This window comes from Oncorhynchus mykiss, chromosome 12, assembly GCF_057628025.1.
Source record: "Oncorhynchus mykiss isolate SJ-2025 chromosome 12, ASM5762802v1, whole genome shotgun sequence".
Lineage (NCBI taxonomy): Eukaryota > Metazoa > Chordata > Actinopteri > Salmoniformes > Salmonidae > Oncorhynchus > Oncorhynchus mykiss.
Genome location: NC_143033.1, coordinates 72,734,724 through 72,754,056, shown reverse-complemented (window position 1 = coordinate 72,754,056; position 19,333 = coordinate 72,734,724). Strand labels below are relative to the sequence as shown.

General features: G+C 44.1%; 1 protein-coding gene across 1 annotated transcript in view; it reads left to right on the top strand.

Moving 5' to 3' along the window:
* Positions 1 to 6,793: 6,793 nt before the first annotated feature.
* The window catches only part of LOC110538156 (NADPH-dependent quinone oxidoreductase VAT1), a 42,000-nt gene continuing 29,460 nt past the window's right edge, over positions 6,794 to 19,333 (top strand). The window contains exons 1-2 of the mRNA XM_036938218.2: positions 6,794 to 7,977; positions 15,948 to 16,155. Of these exons, the coding sequence (XP_036794113.1) occupies positions 7,558 to 7,977; positions 15,948 to 16,155 (628 nt within the window). The 5' untranslated portion in view covers positions 6,794 to 7,557. The remainder of the gene's footprint in view (positions 7,978 to 15,947; positions 16,156 to 19,333) is intronic.

Below are 19,333 nucleotides of genomic sequence, written 5' to 3'. Positions count from 1 at the left end.
GTGGACTTCAGGAAACAGCAGAGGGAACACCCCCCTATCCACATCGATGAAACAGTAGTGGAGAGGGTAGTAAGTTTTAAGTTCCTCGGCGTACATATCACAGACAAACTGAATTGGTCAACCCACACAGACAGCATTGTGAAGAAGGCGCTGCAGCGCCTCTTCAACCTCAGGAGGCTGAAGAAATTTGGCTTGTCACCAAAAGCACTCACAAACTTCTACAGATGCACAATCGAGAGCATCCTGGCGGGCTGTATCACCGCCTGGTACGGCAACTGCTCCGCCCTCAACCGTAAGGCTCTCCAGAGGGTAGTGAGGTCTGCACAACGCATCACCGGGGGCAAACTACCTGCCCTCCAGGACACCTACACCACCCGATGTCACAGGAAGGCCATAAAGATCATCAAGGACATCAACCACCCGAGCCACTGCCTGTTCACCCCGCTATCATCCAGAAGGCGAGGTCAGTACAGGTGCATCAAAGCTGGGACCGAGAGACTGAAAAACAGCTTCTATCTCAAGGCCATCAGACTGTTAAACAGCCACCACTAACATTGAGTGGCTGCTGCCAACACACTGACACAACTCCAGCCACTTTAATAATGGGAATTTATGGGAAATGATGTAAATATATCACTAGGCACTTTAAACAATGCTACCTTATATAATGTTACTTACCCTACATTATTAATCTCATATGCATACGTATATACTGTACTCTATATCATCGACTGTATCCTTATGTAATACATGTACCACTAGCCACTTTAACTATGCCACTTTGTTTACATACTCATCTCATATGTATATACTGTACTCGATACCATCTACTGTATCTTGCCTATGCTGCTCTGTACCATCACTCATTCATATATCCTTATGTACATATTCTTTATCCCCTTACACTGTGTACAAGACAGTAGTTTTGGAATTGTTGGTTAGATTACTTGTTATTACTGAATTGTCGGAACTAGAAGCACAAGCATTTCGCTACACTCGCATTAACATCTGCTAACCATGTGTATGTGACAAATAAAATTTGATTTGATTTGATTTGATTTGATATACTGTACTCAATACCATCTACTGTATCTTGCCTATGCCGCTCTGTACCATCACTCATTCATATATCTTTATGTACATATTCTTTATCCCCTTACACTTGTGTCTATAAGGTAGTAGTTTTGGAATTGTTAGCTAGATTACTTGTTGGTTATTACTGCATTGTCGGAACTAGAAGCACAAGCATTTCGCTACACTCGCATTAACATCTGCTAACCATGTGTATGTGACAAATAAAATTTGATTTGATTTGGTGCTGGCTGCCATCGAACAGCTCCGCAGGGCCCGGTTCTTTACCACACTGGACCTGCGGAATGCATACAGTCTCATCCGCATCCGGGAGGGGATGAATGGAAGACTGCATTTAGCACAATGTCTGGCCACCTCGATTACTTGGTGATGCCATTTGGCTTAGACAATGCTCCATCAGTGTTCCAGGCATTCGTTAACGAGGTGTTCAGGGACATGCTCTGATGCCAGGTGGTCCTGTATATCAATGACATCTTGGTCTACTTGGCTATGCTGGAGGATCACATCACTCACGTTCGAGCATTCCTGGAATGCCTCCTGGCTAACCGCCTGCTCGTCAAGGCTGAGAAGTGCCAATTTCATCAGAAGGCTGTCTCTTTAGGTTACCAAATCAGTCCACATGGAGTGAGGATGAAAGCCAAGATGGTAGATGCGTTCAGGTTATGGACAGGCCCAAGCAAAATATAAGGGTTACAATGGTGTTTGGGGTTTTCCAACTTCTACCTCCGTTTCATCAGGAGCCCCAGCTCCGTCGCCGCCCCTCTCACCTCTCTCCTCAAGGGTGGTCCCCGTAGGTTGGTGTGGAGCCCAGCAGCCGACGAGGCCTTCCGTCTATTTGAGGGACACTTCACCTGCGGCCCATTGCTCAAACACCCAGATCCCATGATATCCTTTGTGGTGGAGGTGGATGCTTCAGAGGAGGGCGTGGGGGCAGTTCTGTCTCAATGACAGGGTAATCTACAGAAATGGTATCCATGCGCACATTACTCTTTACAAGGTTTGACTTCACACTGACCTATCGGGTCCTGTACAGAATGCACCTATAATCCCATCCTCCCGAGTCGTGGCCCCTGTGGTCTGGGACATAGATGTGGACATTCGCCAGGCTCTGGAGAGGGAGCCCACACCCACTAACTGTCCTCCTTAGTGCATCTACATTCCCACAAGGATAAGGGATCGACTGCTGACCTGGGCACACACAGCTGTCGTCTCTGGACATCCAGGTATTTCTCACATTACCCAATCCATCTCTGAGAAGTTCTGGTGGCGCACCTTGCCGCAGGACGTCACTCGCTATGTCAACTCATGTTCCGTATGTGCTCAAACCAAATCCCCCTGGAATGCTCCAGCAGGGAAGCTCCTTCCCCTTCCTGTGCCTCAGCGTACCTGGTCCCATCTATCCATTGACTTTGTTTCTGATCTCCCCTCCTCTGACAGTTTCACCACCATTTTGGTGGTTGTGGATAGACCTCCCATTCCGCCTGCCCTGCAAGAAGCTGAGCACCCAGTTTGTGGGGCCGTTCAAAGTTCTCCGGAGGGTCAACGAGGTCACGTATAGGTTACAGCTTCCCAGTGATTACCGTATGTCACATTCTTTTCATGTCTCCCTTCTCAGACTGGTGGTTCCTGATCCCCTAGCTGATGCGGTCCCCCAAGACACCCCTCCACCCCCCCTGGACATCGAGGGGAGTCCGGCCTATGCCGTCAGATCTCTACTGGACTTCCGACGTCATGGGGGTAAGCTCCAGTACCTGGTGGACTGGGAAGGGTATGGCCCAGAGGAGCGATGTTGGGTTCCGGTGGAGGACATTCTGGATCCCAACATCATACGTGATTTCCACCTTCGCTGCATGGACCGGCCTGCTCCTCATCCTAGGGGCTGTCCTTCTGGTCGGCGTCATCCTGTGGCTGGAGCCGCGCGTTGGGGGGGATACTGTCATGCTTACTCCCAATCCTCCCATCCGGCATTCGATGTCGCTGGTATACTAACCACCGGTCCTGGGATCCATCTTTACGCACACCTGGCATCAATCATTACGCGCACCTGCACGTCATCATGAGGCACATCTGGACTCCATTACCTCACTTATTACCTCCCCTATATCTGGCACTCCCTTAGGTTCTTTCCCCAGTCAGTATTGTTCCTGAGTTTATGCGTGGACGCTACTGTTATGTTGTCCCGTTCCTTGTTTATTGTTTTATTAAACATTGCACCTGCTTCTCGACTCTCAGCGTCTCCGTTACAGACTCTTGTGTCGGATTATATTTCATAGCCACGGAAAGCTGGAAAGTCCCACCTATATCCCCCTCCTTTAAATCGCTGAAAGGCCTGTCACTTCTTGGCAGAAATATATGCATACGCGCACGACACACGAAGCCCATCGCTTCTATCCACATAAACTAGTTGTAGCATCGTTCTTTGACCTTTCTCACAAAAGATGGGCATGCCATTGGTAGACATTCCTGCAGTACCTGGTAAAATAACAAGCACACATCACAGGATGTTTAAGAAAATATATATACATGTGTGAATAACTACCTTACTAATATTGACAAAGGGTGCAGTAATGATTAATAAACGCTGAGCAAACGTTTTGTTAATGCCTTATACATTATTTATTATGGACTCTTAAAACAAAGTGTTACCCAGCACAGAACAGACAGCTCAGCTGCTGCTGCAGCAGTCAAGTGTAGTGGACATAGGGAGAAAAGAGAGAGAGGGAGAGGTATGTACTGCCAGTGTATTGATGTTTTTGACTCTATATTATATACAGTGCATTCGGAAAGTATTCAGACCCCTTGAATTTTTCCACATTTTGTTACGTTACAGCCTTATTCTAAAATGGATGAAATAAAACAAAAAATTACCTCATCAATCTACACACAATATGCCATAATGACAAAGCAAAAACAGGTTTTTAGAAATGTTTGCAAATGTATTCTAAATAAAAAACTTAAGTATGACATTTACTTACAGTTGAAGTCGAAAGTTTACATACACTTAGGTTGGAGTCATTAAAACCTAATTTTTCAACCACAACACAAATTTCTTGTTAACAAACTATAGTTTTGGCTAGTCGGTAAGGACATCTACTTTGTGCATGACACAAGTCATTTTTCCATTAATTGTTTACTGTCAGATTATTTCACTTATAATTCACTGTATCACAATTCCGGTTGGTCAGAAGTTTACATACACTAAGTTGAATGTGGCTTTAAACAGCTTGGAAAATTCCAGAAAGTTAGGTCATGGCTTGAGAAGCTCCTGATAGGCTAATTGACATAATTTGAGTCAATTTGAGGTGTACCTGTGGATGTATTTCAAGGCCTACCTTCAAACTCAGTGCATCTTTGCTTGACATCATGGGAAAATCAAAAGAAATCAGCCAAGACCTCATAAAAAAATGTGTAGACCTCCACATGTCTGGTTCATCCTTGGGAGCAATTTCTAAATGCCTAAAGGTACGACATTCATCGGTACAAACAATCGTACACAAGTATAAACACCATGGGACTACGCAGCCGTCATACCGCTCAGGAAGGAGACGATTTCTGTCTCCTAGAGATGACCGTACTTTGGTGCGAAAAGTGCAAATCAATCCCAGAACAACAGCATAGGACCTTGTGAAGATGCTGGAGGAAACAGGCACAAAAGTATCTATTTCCACAGTAAAACTAGTCATATATCGACATAACCTGAAAGGCCATTCAGCAAGGAAGAAACCACTGCTCCAAAACCGCCATAAAAAAGCCAGACTATGGTTTGCAACTGCACATGGGGACAAAGATTGTACTTTTTGGAGAAATGTCCTCTGGTCTGATGAAACAAAAATAGAACTGCTTGTCCATAAGGACCATCGTTATGTTTGGAGGAAAAAGGGGAAGGCTTGCAAGCCGAAGAACACCATCCCAACCGTGAATCACCGGGATGGCAGCGTCATGTTGTTGGTGTGCTTTGCTGCAGGAGGGACTGGTGCACTTCACAAAATAGATGGCATCATGAGGGGGGGAAATTATGTGGACATATTGAAGCAACATCTGAAGACATCAGTCAGGAAGTTAAAGCTTGGTCGCAAATAGGTCTTCCAAATGGACATTGACCCCAAGCATACTTCCAAAGTTGTGGCAAAATGGCTTAAGGACAACAAAGTCAAGGTATTGGAGTGGCCATCACAAAGCCCTGACCTCAATCCTATATAACATTTGTGGGCAGAACTGAAAAAGTGTGTGTGAGCAAGGAGGCCTAGAAACTTGACTCAGTTACTCAGAATCCCAGAGCTTGTGGAAGGCTACCCGAAACGTTTGACCCAAGTTAAAGAATTGAAAGGCAATGCTACCAAATACTAATTGAGCGTATGTAAACTTCTGACCCACTGGGAATGTGATGAAAGAAATAAAAGCTGAAATAAATCATTCTCTCTACTATTATTTTGACATTTCACATTCTTAAAATAAAATTGGGATCCTAACTGACCTAAGACAGGGATTTTTTACTATGATTAAATGTCTGTAATTGTGAAAAACTTAGTTTAAATATATTTGGCTAAGGTGTATGTAAACTTCTGACTTCAACTGTAAGTATTGATACCCTTTACTCAGTACTTTGTTGAAGCACCTTTGGCAATGATTACAGCCTCTTCTTGGGTATGACGCTACAAGCTTGGCACACCTGTATTTGGGGGGTTTCCCCCATTCTTCTCTGCATATCTTCTCGTGCTATGTCAGTTTGGATGGGGAGTGTTGCTACACAGCTATTTTCAGGTCTCTCCAGAGATGTTAGATTGGGTTCAAGTCCGGGCTTTGGCTGGACCACTCAAGGACATTCAGAGACCTGTCCCATCTTGGCTGTGTGCTTAGGGTCGTTGTGCTGTTAGAAGGTGAACCTTCACCGCAGTCTGAGGTCTTGAGCCCTCTGGAGCAGGTTTTCATCAAGGATCTCTCTGTACTTTTGTGCCGTTCATCTTTTTCTGATTGCTCAGTTTTGCCGGGCGGTCAGAGTCTTGGTGGTTCTTGGGGACCTTCAATGCTGCAGAAATGTTTTGGTGCCCTTCACCAGATCTGTCCCTTGACACAATCCTGTCTCGGAGCTCTACAGACAATTCCTTCGACCTCAAGGATTGGTTTTTGCTCTGACATGCACTGTCAAATGTGTGACCTTATATAGACAGGTGTGTTGCCTTTCCAAATCATGTCCAATCAATTGAATGTACCACAGGTGGACTCCAATCAAGTTATAGAAACATCTCAAAGATGATCAATGGAAACAGGATGCACCTGAGCTCAATTTTGAGTCTCATAGCAAAGTGTTTGTCTACTTATGTGAATAAGGTATTTCTGTTTTTGTTTATTTTTAATACATTTGCAAAAATGTATAAAATCCTGTTTTTGCTTTATCATTATGGGGTATTGTGTGTAGATTAATAAGGAAAAATATGTATTTGATCCATTTTAGAACAAGGCTGAAATGTAACAAAATGTGGAAAAGGTCAAAGGGTCTGAATATTTTCTGAATGCACTGTATGTAATAGTAATTAACCATTAAGATAGGGGGTAACAGGTATGACAGCCAGGCACTTGCATTTGCAATGTAAGTAGTAAGGCTTTCACAAGGTCTCTATTAGGCATGTATTCAGTAATCTTTCTTCTTTATCTAATAAATGTGTTTATTCATTCATAACTAGAATGTTGCTGGGCCCCGCACAGGCAGTGTGGTCCCATCGTCTTCTGATACCAGTGCTGTGGGAAAGGATGATATGCTTTGCAGAGACAGCCCAGAGTTGAGTGTATTGGAGGAAAGAAGAAACAGAGACACAGATGTACTGCCAGTTCCTTAAAATGGTGGCTCTATATGTAATAGCAATTACCACATAGGTGTGACAGACAGAAGCAAAGACAGACAGAGTGACAACAGATGAGAACAAGAACAAGAAGCACAGACAGTACAGTAAAGGTTGAGAAATGCTGTACTATAGTTGATTATGTTATTTTGCATTAGCATTATTGCGCGGGGTTGTGGGCTGGTGTGAAATGACAGTGCTGAATTTTTGTCCCAGCCCGCCCCTGGCTATGTCGAAACCTATATAGGCGGACACAGCCCGTTTGTCTATAAAATCCACTTGTCGTTCCTCCTCCTCAGTGACTCCGCTCTCCGGGTTTTCTAGCTTGCCTCCTTCTCGTCCCACTCACACACACTGTCAGAGCGCGGAGTTGACACCCTCTGGCCACTGTAGCCGTTGCGAGGCAGCCTGCTCTTTCCTCAGCTGAAGCTCTCATTGACTCGGGTCTGTGTCCTCATGCAAGGCTGCTGAAGAAGCTCTGAGAATCAGGTTTTTTCTTCTCTCTTTGCTCCTGACTCACTCAGATCAGACTCCTCAACGCTTCATTACAGCAAAGCTCCTAAAGACAAGAGGATAAAAGTGAACGTTTAATTTCAAGACTTGTCACTGTCTACTAATACTCTTCACAATGTCTGGCGATGATGCACCTGCTCAGCAGCAAAACTCCGAGGAAACAAAGCAAGATAATAAACCCAGCGAGGAGCCGAAAGCTGAGTCCAAGCCGGAGTCCCCACCAGTCAGTTCCACCGAGGCGGCAGCCACACCAGCGGCGACCGAGAAGGTCCCCGAGGAAGAGCAGTTCACCTACCGCTCTCTGGTCCTTTCCGGCTACGGGGGCTATGATAAGGTGAAACTGCAGGTGAAGAAGGGGAAGCCGGCACTCAAGGCCGGAGAAGTCATGGTGCGGGTCAAGGCATGCGGGCTGAACTTTGCCGACCTGCTGGCCCGGCAGGGTCTGTACGACCGGCTGCCGTCCCCACCTGTCACGCCAGGGATGGAGTGCTCCGGGGAGATCGAGGCTGTGGGAGAAGAGGTGACGGATAGAAAAGTAAGCGCGCCACATCCTCTCCGCTCTCTCCTCTCCATCTCTCTCGCTTCACCTGCTTCTGAAGCCTCTGTCTTAGAAATTATTTAGCTTACTCTTATGATTGCCTAGTAAACCTGATCATTTGACAATTTCCATGAACAATAATATGTTGTCGGCTACTTTGTTCCAAAGAAAGCACATTTGGTTAACTCATTTCTTGGGGCATTTATTTGGGTTCATATCAGGATGCTGTTTGATTTAGGGCGTGTCAGTCTTTGCTATTGATTTGAATTGACAATTCCGTCTCACATGTGTTCATGTTAGTCATCTATTACCAGCTTCACCATCATCATCATAACCACATTCAACACTAAACGCCCAGACCAATACATTTGAATATGAATGTAATCTGATTTCAGAATATGACTGTCTATTTGTCCATAGTCTCAAAATGACCAGAGAGTTGGAACAATGATAGCCCTCAAGAATAATGTAGCCTAATTTCGCAGCTAAATGCTTTGGAAGATTATTGCTAGCCCAGTCACTGGTGCGTAAATGGAGAGCATAGCAGCAGAATACTCACTCAATCTTCTGAGTGGAAAGTTACAAGCCGAGGAGTGCATTTGTTTTTTTTTTATGCTTCCAGCAAAGGACCCAATTGTTTAATTGGCAGTGAGTTCAATGAAGCCAGCGCCCCTCGTCTACCGACAATAAAAAAATGAGTTGCTTTGCGCACGGGAGATTGACAGCTCCAAATTGTGAGTCGCGCCATCGGCTAGACAGCTAACCTGCTGAAAGGCGTGTAAGCATTCGGTTCTGTGGATTTGGAGAGATTTCAATGCTATCTCTACGTTTAGGGGATAGAAAAGACGAGATAATTAAACATTTTTTTAAAACATTCCGCATGTGACACTTGAGCACCGTTTCGGGGATAGGAGGGAGGTGGTGGGGCGGGTGCGACTCCACGCAGTAGTGACACCGTTGCCTTTGTTACGGAGAGCGACAGTGGCTCACGCACTAAGCGAACGGAAAGGGCGAGGCGCAAGACCAGGAGAAGCCGAAGATTTAAATGATTACTCGCGATCTTTGTCAACAGACATGTCTTTGGGAAAGTCACAAATCACCAACCATTCAATCTTCTGATTTTTTATCGATTTGAAATTAATATAGCTATATTCTGCATACCACGCCCATTAAACAGCATCTATTTTTAGGGTATACACGGAGCATACCAAACATTAGGAACACCTTCCTAATATTGAGTTGCACCCCCCTTTGCCCTCAGCACAGACTCAGTTCGTGGAGGCATAGACTCTGCAAGGTGTCGAAAGGGTTCCACAGGGATCCTGGTCCTTGTTGACTCTAATGCTTTCCACAGTTATGTCAAGGTGGCTGGATGTACTTTGGGTGGTGGACCATTCTTGATACACAGGGGAAACTTTTGAGCATGAAAAACCCAGGAGAGTTGCAGTTCTTGACACAAACCAGTGCGCCTGGCACTTACTACCATACCCAATTCATAGGCACTTAAATCTTTTATCTTGCCCTTTCACCCTCTGAATGGCACACATACCCAATTCATGTCTCAATTGTCTCAAGGCTTAAAAACCCTTCTTCAACCTGACTCCTCCCTTTCATCTACACTGATTGAAGTGGATTTAACAGGTGACATCAATAAGGGATCTTAACATTCACCTGGATTCACCTGGTCAGTCTGTGTCTTGGGTAGAGCAGGTGTTCTTAATGTTTTGTACACTCAGTGTATTTCCGTACTATGAATATTTTGAAAGGACTGTATTATTTTGCTTATCTGCTTATCTATCATATGTCTTCACATAAATCCACTGTCATATAATCAGCATTACTTGTATCATAATAACATTGCCTATGCATTGATCATTCCAGGCTACCTCTCCTTGTTTGAATAGTGTGATGAGTCATGTTTTACTGCCAGTTATATTACTGACGGCATGGCAACGCCAACCACATCCTTTCAATGGAGCTAATAGCAACATATTGTGCATAACGACCCTTTAAATCTGTTCATTTTATAACAACATGACAATTTAGGCATATAGTAGCCTAGAGATATTGTTGCTATATTATTTGAACCTGAGACCGAACACCATCACAGATCAAACTCTATGACAAAACCACAATGTTCACTAAGCACAAAGACTTGATGTATATTCATTGCTATTTTTAAAACACCAATCATATGTTCTGATGTTATAACCCTGCTGTAAACCTTTATTGCTCTTAAACAATTGATTAACCTAAAATGACAAAACTCATTGACATGAAGACAAATTGACCCAGGTCTAGACTAATTAAAATAAGAACACTCTGCATTTGTTGCATTTGAACCATGTCAGCAAGAGCCATTAAAGCACGAAAGAGAAGTTGCCAGATCAGTCCAAGTCTGCGTCCCAATGGCACCCTATTCTTTATATAATGCCCAGAGGCCCTGGTCAAAAGTAGTACACTACATAGAGATTAGGGTGTAATTTGGGAAGTACACTAATAAGATCAGTGCACCTCTGTCTCCGCAGGGAGTGGTTGTGTCCCTGAAATCCACTGGACCTGAACATCCGTAGGGATAAGATGAGCATATAGAAGCGTCTATATACCAGAGTTATTGGCTCTGTGTCAGTCTTTGACAGCACAATGGTCTTAGACATCATAATATATGATACGACCCATGTCCTGTTATATACTTCCCTGGCATCACTGCACTTTGTTATTCATGCAGATTGGATTAGAAGGTCACACACACACACACACACACACACACACACACACACACACACACACACACACACACACACACACACACACACACACACACACACACACACACACTGCAGTCCCCATACACTCTGCAGTCCCCATACTACCCCTACCTTCCCCCAACTCCAACTCCCTAAATTAAGAGCCAATCTTCCTAATGGATAGAGATCTCTGTGTTTTGGCAGGAGGGAGCTCACAGAGAATGTGCTGACCTTAGTTGCAGTCACTGTTTTTGGGAGGCTTCTGTTCTCTCTCCATCTCTCTCTCTCTCTCTCTCTCTCTCTCTCTCTCTCACACACACACACAAACATAGACTCACAGACAAATGCACACATGCACACACACACACACGCTGTCACTGAGTCTGCAGTGACACAGTGACTAGAAGTAGGTTACAGTTTTTCTCAATTGCTAAAACACTAAAACCGATTGGCTGAACAAAGTTCTCAGTTGCTTGGACTCATTTAGCTAATTAAGCAGTCTGTTGTCAATACCTTAAACCATTTCACATGATAAAACACAATTTGCAGATCTCACTTAGACTTTTCAGCAAAACTCTAAACACATTCTCATTCTCAAAACACATTCTGCACTCTAATGCACATGTCATCCATACTGGTAAACACAAGTGGCAACAATCAAATACAAATAGAGAACATATGTCATTGATTGAACACAACCACTCAAAATTGATTTAACCTGTTTCAAATGATGCGACAAAACCAATATAAGCCAGTTCAGAGAGAAAACAGGTTGTTGAAGATGGGAAGGAGAAAGTCTGAGAATGGATACTGTAGTACAGTGCATTGTAGGCTGTATACTGTACAATGGATGAATTATATGGCCCTGAACATTGTGATTTCCATTTATTAACAGTACTGACTGCTCAATAGATTTTGACTGGTTGCAGGTTCATATCAACAAAGAACAAGAATTACAGTATGACAGAGACAAAGGACAAGTTTGTGAGATGCAGGGTACAGTACTGTAAAAATAGGGGTACAAAGAGGAGGAAGAACAAAAAACAAAATTGCAAAGAGCAAAGCAGAGTAGTAATTTCTGATCAATTTTGAGCTACTATGATAGAACACGTTTTCGTTCATCAAAAGACAGACGGAAAAATATGAATATTTTTTTTGATAAAAAATGTACTTCTCCCTGAGAATTGTATGTTTTGAACAATGTGTTTTCTATTTTTCGGTGTATTGTTTACTGACTGCTTGAGAGTGTATATCATTTTGATCACTTTGTTTATGATTTGAGAGCAGTGTTTGATTTTGAACACAGGTAAAACTGTTTTGAGGCGAATGTTTCATTTTGCCAGAGGAGTCAGAGGTTATGTAAATAGTGCTTGAAGATGAGGTTTTGTGTTGAATGTTTTCAGGAAATGGAGCAAGGATTCAGAAATGGTGTTTTAGCGTTTGAGAAAAACTGTAATACAACAGTGACATCACCCCGAATAACCGCACGAGCAGTTGCGGGAAAGAGCGAGTAAGTGACAAAAAGAGGGAAATATCCCAAATTACACTCTATTACTCATGACTGACAATCCTCGATCAGCACTTTTTTTCACTAAACCCTTTCCTTTTTTGAGAGTATAAGCTTTAGCTGAGCTCTGGTAGGACCTGACCCATATGTTCTCAATTATCTCCCTCCGGCCCACATTGTCAGTCTGGTATTTCCTCCGTCCCTCCTACCTCGCTCCGTTCCGTCCCTCTTGTCCTCCTTTTCACTACAGATGGGAAGCACACTCGTAGCATGCATTTTGCACAGTCTGTCTTGATAGTCGGCCTTAAACAACAAAAGGGAGGAGAGAATCAGGCGCCTGGAAACTTGGAGACAAACAGACGTCGTATTTCTGAGTTGTCGTTCTTGGTCCCTCTCGGTTCTGTTGAGGTTTTTTGAGAGTGTGTGCTTTCGTCATTGTTATAATTAAGCAATAAGGCCCAAGGAGGTGTGGTATATGGCCAAGATACCACGGCTAAGGGCTGTTCTTATGCACGATGCAACGCGGAGTGCCTGAATACGGTCCTTAGCCGTGGTATATAGGCCATATACCACAAACCCCAACGTGCCTTATTGCTATTAGAAACTGGTTACCAGCGTAGTTAGAGCAGTATAAATAAATGTTTTGTCATACCTGTGGTACACGGTCTGACATACCATGGCTGTCAGCCATTCTGCATTCAGAGCTCAAACCATCCAGTTTATAACAACTATTATAACCTGGGTGGTTCGAGCCCTGAATGTTGAGCCAAACCATGGGTCTGACAAAACATGTGTTTTTCTGCTCTAGTTGCATTGGTAACCAGCTTCTAATAGCAATAAGACATCTCGGGGGTTTGTAGTATATGGCCAATATAACATGGCTAAGGGCTGTGTCCAGGCACTCCGCGTTGCGTTGTGCTTAAGGACAGCTCTTAGCCATGGTATATTGGCCATATACCACACTCTCTCGGGCCTTATTGCCTAATTATAACACTGCCGAAAGCACACACACTCATAAAAACTCAACAGAACCGAGAGGGACCAAGAAAGACAACTCAGAAATACGACGTCTGTACGTCTCCAAGTTTGTTACCGTAAACAGTTCTAGCCTATCAGTAACAAGACTTGCTGTCGCGGTACCGTTGTCATGGTAACGGCTGCAATGGTAGAAATAGCAGGTAGAAAGCACAGATTATAGGTCAAACTCAAGGTAGGTTCCATCCGTGAACAGGGCGGGGCCGTGATCCTGACACATATAATGCTCCATGGATGACCCTCTCAGTCTCACACGGTTCACACATCCGCAGACTGAAGGGTTTATCAGAGTCCAAAACGTGTCGGCGTACGCACAGTGGTTGTTCTAGAATATTGGACCGTTGACCTTTCAGACTTTGGAAGTTCCAACACAGCTCAAGCAATTTCTCCAACTGTCAACACATTCAAATGAATAGAGGAAGCGTGCCGGAGACGCGTTCGCTGGGAATTATGGGGAAGTGCGCATTTGGCCTCTGTGTGTCAACCGTGGATGGTGTTCTCAGAGCCGTGTAGCTATGTCACAATGGGACGACTATGATTTACTCTTAACAATGTTAGACGACAACACTGCTGACACAACACAGTAGGATGAATACATTGTCCTTTGTCCTTTAGTATAACCTAGGCTCCATGAGAAAATTAAAGAGCCATACGGAGTTCACAGCTACTCCTCCAGTTGAGACTAGAATCCATGATCTAACCAATTGGGGGCAAAAGTTGATGAGCTCGTCAAACCACATAACCTCTGACTTGTAGCCCACTTACCCCCAAACATGAATCACTAGTTGATAAAGACCAGTGGTGTACAGCAGCTGACTACAAGGCTCTTTGAGAAGCTCCCCCTCATACACTTTGTGGTGACGTCGGGGGGGGGGGGGGGGGGGGGCATGAGAGAATTAGGAGGGGGGTCACACAGTAACAAGTGCTGTGATAGACAAGTCACAAGGAGGACTTTGGCCAAGAGTGTGTTTGAGTGGGAGTATGTTCTGTGTGTGTGTGTCTTGTTCTTCTGTTTGCGTGTGTGCATGTGTGTGTGTTCTTCTCGTGTGTGTGTGTGTGTGTGTGTGTGTGTGTGTGTGTGTTTGCGTGTGTGCATGTGTGTGTGTGTGTGTGTGTGTGACGGTGACTCACATGCCTCACATGGGCACACAATACTTGCCGATGTAGTTGAATGTGAGGGTTGAGTCATCAGCGTGTTTCCTGCTAGGCTCCAACGCCTCCGCCTATTGATCCTACCTGCCTTACTGGAGCTCCAATTAACAGATTGAGGGCAATGAGTTTCACCACAGACACAGGGAGACGGAGAGAAGGACAGGCAGAGGGAAAGAAAGAGAGAGTGAAAGATGAAGACTGATAGAAAAGGAGTGAAAGAGAGAAAGAGGAAGGACTCAAAACGCATCAGCTTGAGACGGGATATAAAGAGAGGGAGAGTGAATGAGAGGGAAGAGGGAGATCTCTCTAATTGGAGTGGATAGACAGACAGCGAGGCGCATCGCTCCCTCCAGACCATTAGAGAGGCCCGGGCGGGCGGGAGGATGGTGGGGAGGCTGGGGCGGGAGGAGTGGGTTTGTTCCCAGGAGGAGAGAGCTTGTCTTGTGCTCAACCATGGAGAAGAATCTGGCAGGGCCGCTGATGAGTGGAGAGTGGCCAGGGGAGAAGATGGGACCCATTGTCCTGTCTCACTGATGAGGAAGAGGGGAAACGGGCAACTCCTCGCACAGGGCCCATGGAGGGAGGTGGAGAGAAGGAGATAGAGAAAGGGTGACGGGAGGAGGGAGGGAGATTAAAAAAAGAGGGGGTAAAGGAGATACTGTACAAGACAGAGAGAGAGAGACAATCAGAAGAGATACTGAAGGAGTAAGAGGGAGAGACAGCGCGGAAAAGTGACAGGTTGAGGGAAAGGGAGAGGAGTAGAACGAGGGAAGGAAGGAGTCAGATGGATGTAGAGGTGGGGTGGAGAAGGAAGGAGGAAGAAAACAGGAAGAATGTTAGAATGCAGTGGTGGGCTCTGTTTCCTGTGTCCCTGGTGTTTCCCTCCCCGATTGGCCAGTTCCTCGGCAGGGGGGGATGTTTACAATGGGGCTCTTCCTCCTGGACAGACAGGAGAGGGTCGGAGGTTCCTGCTGCTCTGATAAGCCCGAATGGGGACACGGCGCCCAAAATGACAAGCAAGGGAGAGGAGGGGGGTTGGGCTGATAAGGAGGGAGGTGATAATTGTCAGAGAGAGAGGAGTAGCAGTGGGGGCTAATGCCACATCATGTTATGATGTTGACTGTTGTCACAGTGTGTGGTCCTATATAACAAACAACTAATGACAAAATAACTAACCTGACCTCCACAGTATTTGCATTGTGAACCTTAGATTTGTAAAATTCCCCCCAACACCAAACCACAAAACAGCTGATCCCTTGCTTTCCATAAACATAGCCACTTGTAACTTGTGAACTAAATGACATGTCTACAGTAGATATACACTAGTTAGGGTTGCAAAATCCCACTAACTTTACCCACATTCCCAGGTTTTCTCCAAATCCTGTTTGGATCCAGGATTTCCTGCCTATTCCCTCCTGATTCTGTGAATCTTCCAACCAGGATTCTTGGAAACCCTAGGAATTGTCAGAAATGTACTGGGATTTTGCAACCTTATAGTAAGCCATGACTCTTTCCCGTCCATGCAGGTGGGTGACAAGGTGCTGGTGCTCAACCGCTGTGGGCTGTGGCAGGAGGTGGCCGTAGTGCCCGCTACCCACACATTCCTCATCCCAGAGGGAATGACTTTTGAGGAAGCCGCCGCCCTCCCCGTCAACTACATCACCGCCTACATGATGCTGTTTGACTTTGGCAACCTGAGGCCCAACCAGAGCATCCTCATTCACTCTGCTGCAGGTAGGAACCAATCACCATAGACACCTGGGTAGGTAGGAACCAATCACCATAAACACTGTGTAAGTAGGAACCAATCGCCATCACTGGTATAGGGACAGAACATAGAACAAGACACACATCCCATAAAATTGAATCATGAGTGACCCATATAATTAGAGTAAGTACTATTGTAATTGTAATCCAGTGACACACTTATTTCTTATTATAAACTGGGTGGTTTGAGCCCTGAATTCTGATTGGCTGAAAGGCATGGTATATCAGACCGTATACCACAGGTATGACAACATTTTTAGTTTTACTGCTCTAATTACATTGGTAACTAGTTTATAATAGCAATAAGACTCCTCGGGGGGTTGTGATATATGGCCAATATACCACGGTTAAGGGCTGTGTCCAGGAACTCTGTGTTGTGTCACAACGCGGAGTGCCTGGACATGGCCCTTAGCCGTGGTATATTGGCCATATACCACACCTCCTCTGGCCTTATTGCATACGTATACACCTGCAGGCCAGCAGGGGGGTCTCTGTCATTCAAAGGAACAATATGAATACATATATGAATACATTCCTGAATACAATATGAATACATTCCTTGGGAAAACACAGTGATAAGTCTTGAATGGTGTATAGTGCTAAACCCATAGTCCAGTCCAGGTCAAGAATGTTGTGTACTATGAACCCAATGAACCCAAGGAAATGCATCAATGATTGTGTATTATAACTATGTGAATTACGAGAAGGAGTGATATTGTAGATACTATGTAAGAGTATTGCAAATACCACTTAAGATCCAACCCTGTGTGTGTCAGTACTGAGTAGAGCAGAGAAGTGGTGAGAGTTGGGGTTGGAGGAGCACCTGTCACCTGGCTTTGGGGGTCACAGTGCACTGTATGGGTGGAGGAATGGGGGAGTGAGGGGGCGTAAGCACCTGGGTATGGGTGTGTTGAGGTTTTGAGTGTTTTTGAGCGTAAGAGAGTGAGTGTCTCCATTGTGTGTCAAGGAAAAGGCCAGCTGGTCAAAATGGAAGACAGTTATTTTTTATTCTTCCTGTGCATATAGTACATGCATGTGTGCAGCGTGCATCTGTTATGTGTCAACACATTAAAATCACGTCATCATTTCCTCAATCAAAGTTTGTACCGACAGATGTAGCCTATTGAATGTCATTGTAGAATAGGCCTATGTATAAAATGCATCCTCCAATTGCAACTTCTGTCTACTGGTATGCCCACACAATGTTCTATTTGTAATACCCTCAAACACCAAGATGGGCATACCTAATTTCAAAATAGGCCATCATCACTGTCAATCGTGAATGATAATTCTTCACGTTTTACCGGTGAAACGTCCAAACTGCATCTGCATCTGTGTCAGTAAAATGCAAATGAATCATTATGTGATCTTGCGAGACATTGATTCAGCTTTTATCCAAGCATCATTGTGAGAAGTGCTAATATCTTATTTGTAATAATAACAAGTGATGACCAGGATTATTATGTGTAGGTAACATGTCTTGATGAGTGTTATTAAGTGTTTGGACAGCCCTTCCGGGTGCTAAAAAGACAGCGCCAGAATCGCATAATGATGTTAAAGAAGTTTAAACAACTTGTGTTGCTGAAGGACAGCTCTGTCATTCGGCCAGTTCAGGAACAGACAACAATAATTTGCAGTATAGCCTAATAAGCCTATGACTACGTGGGATAGCTATTTGTAGGCTATAGCCTAATCTAAATATAAATACGTATAGCTTAAAATCTCATTGCACTGTTTGAGATGAGAGCTTTTGTTCCGACTTGGCATTTCATTATATTGTGAAGCTAACGCTACGCTGTATCAGAAATCAACGTTGATTTGATTAGCTTGAACACATGGTTACAATATACTAGAGGTCGACCGATTAATCGGAATGGCCAATTAATTAGGGCCGATTTCAAGTTTTCATAACAATCGGAAATCTGTATTTTTGGACACCGATTTGGTCGATTTTTTTTTTTTTTTTACACCTTTATTTAATCTCTATTTAACTAGGCAAGTCAGTTAAGAACACATTCTTATTTTCAATGACGGCCTAGGAACGGTGGGTTAACTGCCTCGTTCAGAGGCAGAACGACAGACTTTCACCTTGTCAGCTCGGGGGATGCAATCTTGCAACCTTACAGTTAACTAGTCCAACGCAATAACCACCTGCCTCTCGTTGCACTCCACAAGGAGTAACAGGAGTGCCTGTTACGCGAATGCAGTAAGACAAGGTAAGTTGCTAGCTAGCATTAAACTTATCTTATAAAAAACAATCATTCAATCAATCATAATCACTAGTTAACTACAGATGGTTGATGATATTAATAGTTTATCTAGCGTGTCCTGCATTGCATATAATCTGACTGAGCATACAAGCATACAAGTGTCTGACTGAGCGGTGGTAGGCAGCAGCAGGCTCGTAAGCATTCATTCAAACAGCACTTTCGTGCGTTTTGCCAGCAGCTCTTTGTTGTGCGTCAAGCATTGCGCTGTTTATAACTTCAAGCCTATCAACTCCCGAGATAAGGCTGTGTAACTGATGTGAAATGGCTAGCTCGTTAGCGGGGTGCGTGCTAATAGCGTTTCAAACGTCACTCGCTCTGAGCCTTGGGGTAGTTGTTCCCCTTGCTCTGCATGGGTAACGCTGCTTCGAGGGTGGCTGTTGTCGTTGTGTTCCTGGTTCGAGCCCAGGGAGGAGCGAGGAGAGGGATGGAAGCTATACTGTTACACTGGCAGTACTAAAGTGCCTATAAGAACATCCAATAGTCAAAGGTTAATGAAATACAAATGGTATAGAGGGAAATAGTCCTATAATTCCTATAATAACTATAATAACTACAACCTAAAACTTCTTACCTGGGAATATTGAAGACTCATGTTAAAGGAACCACCAGCTTTCATATGTTCTCATGTTCTGGGCAAGGAATTAAACGTTAGCTTTCTTACATGGCACATATTGCACTTTTACTTTCTTCTCCAACACTTTGTTTTTGCATTATTTAAACCAAATTGTACATGTTTCATTATTTATTTGAGGCTAAATTGATTTTATTGATGTATTATATTAAGTTAAAATAAGTGTTCATTCAGTATTGTTGTAATTGTCATTATTACAAATAAATAAAATTAATCGGGCAATTAATCGGTATCGGCTTTTTTT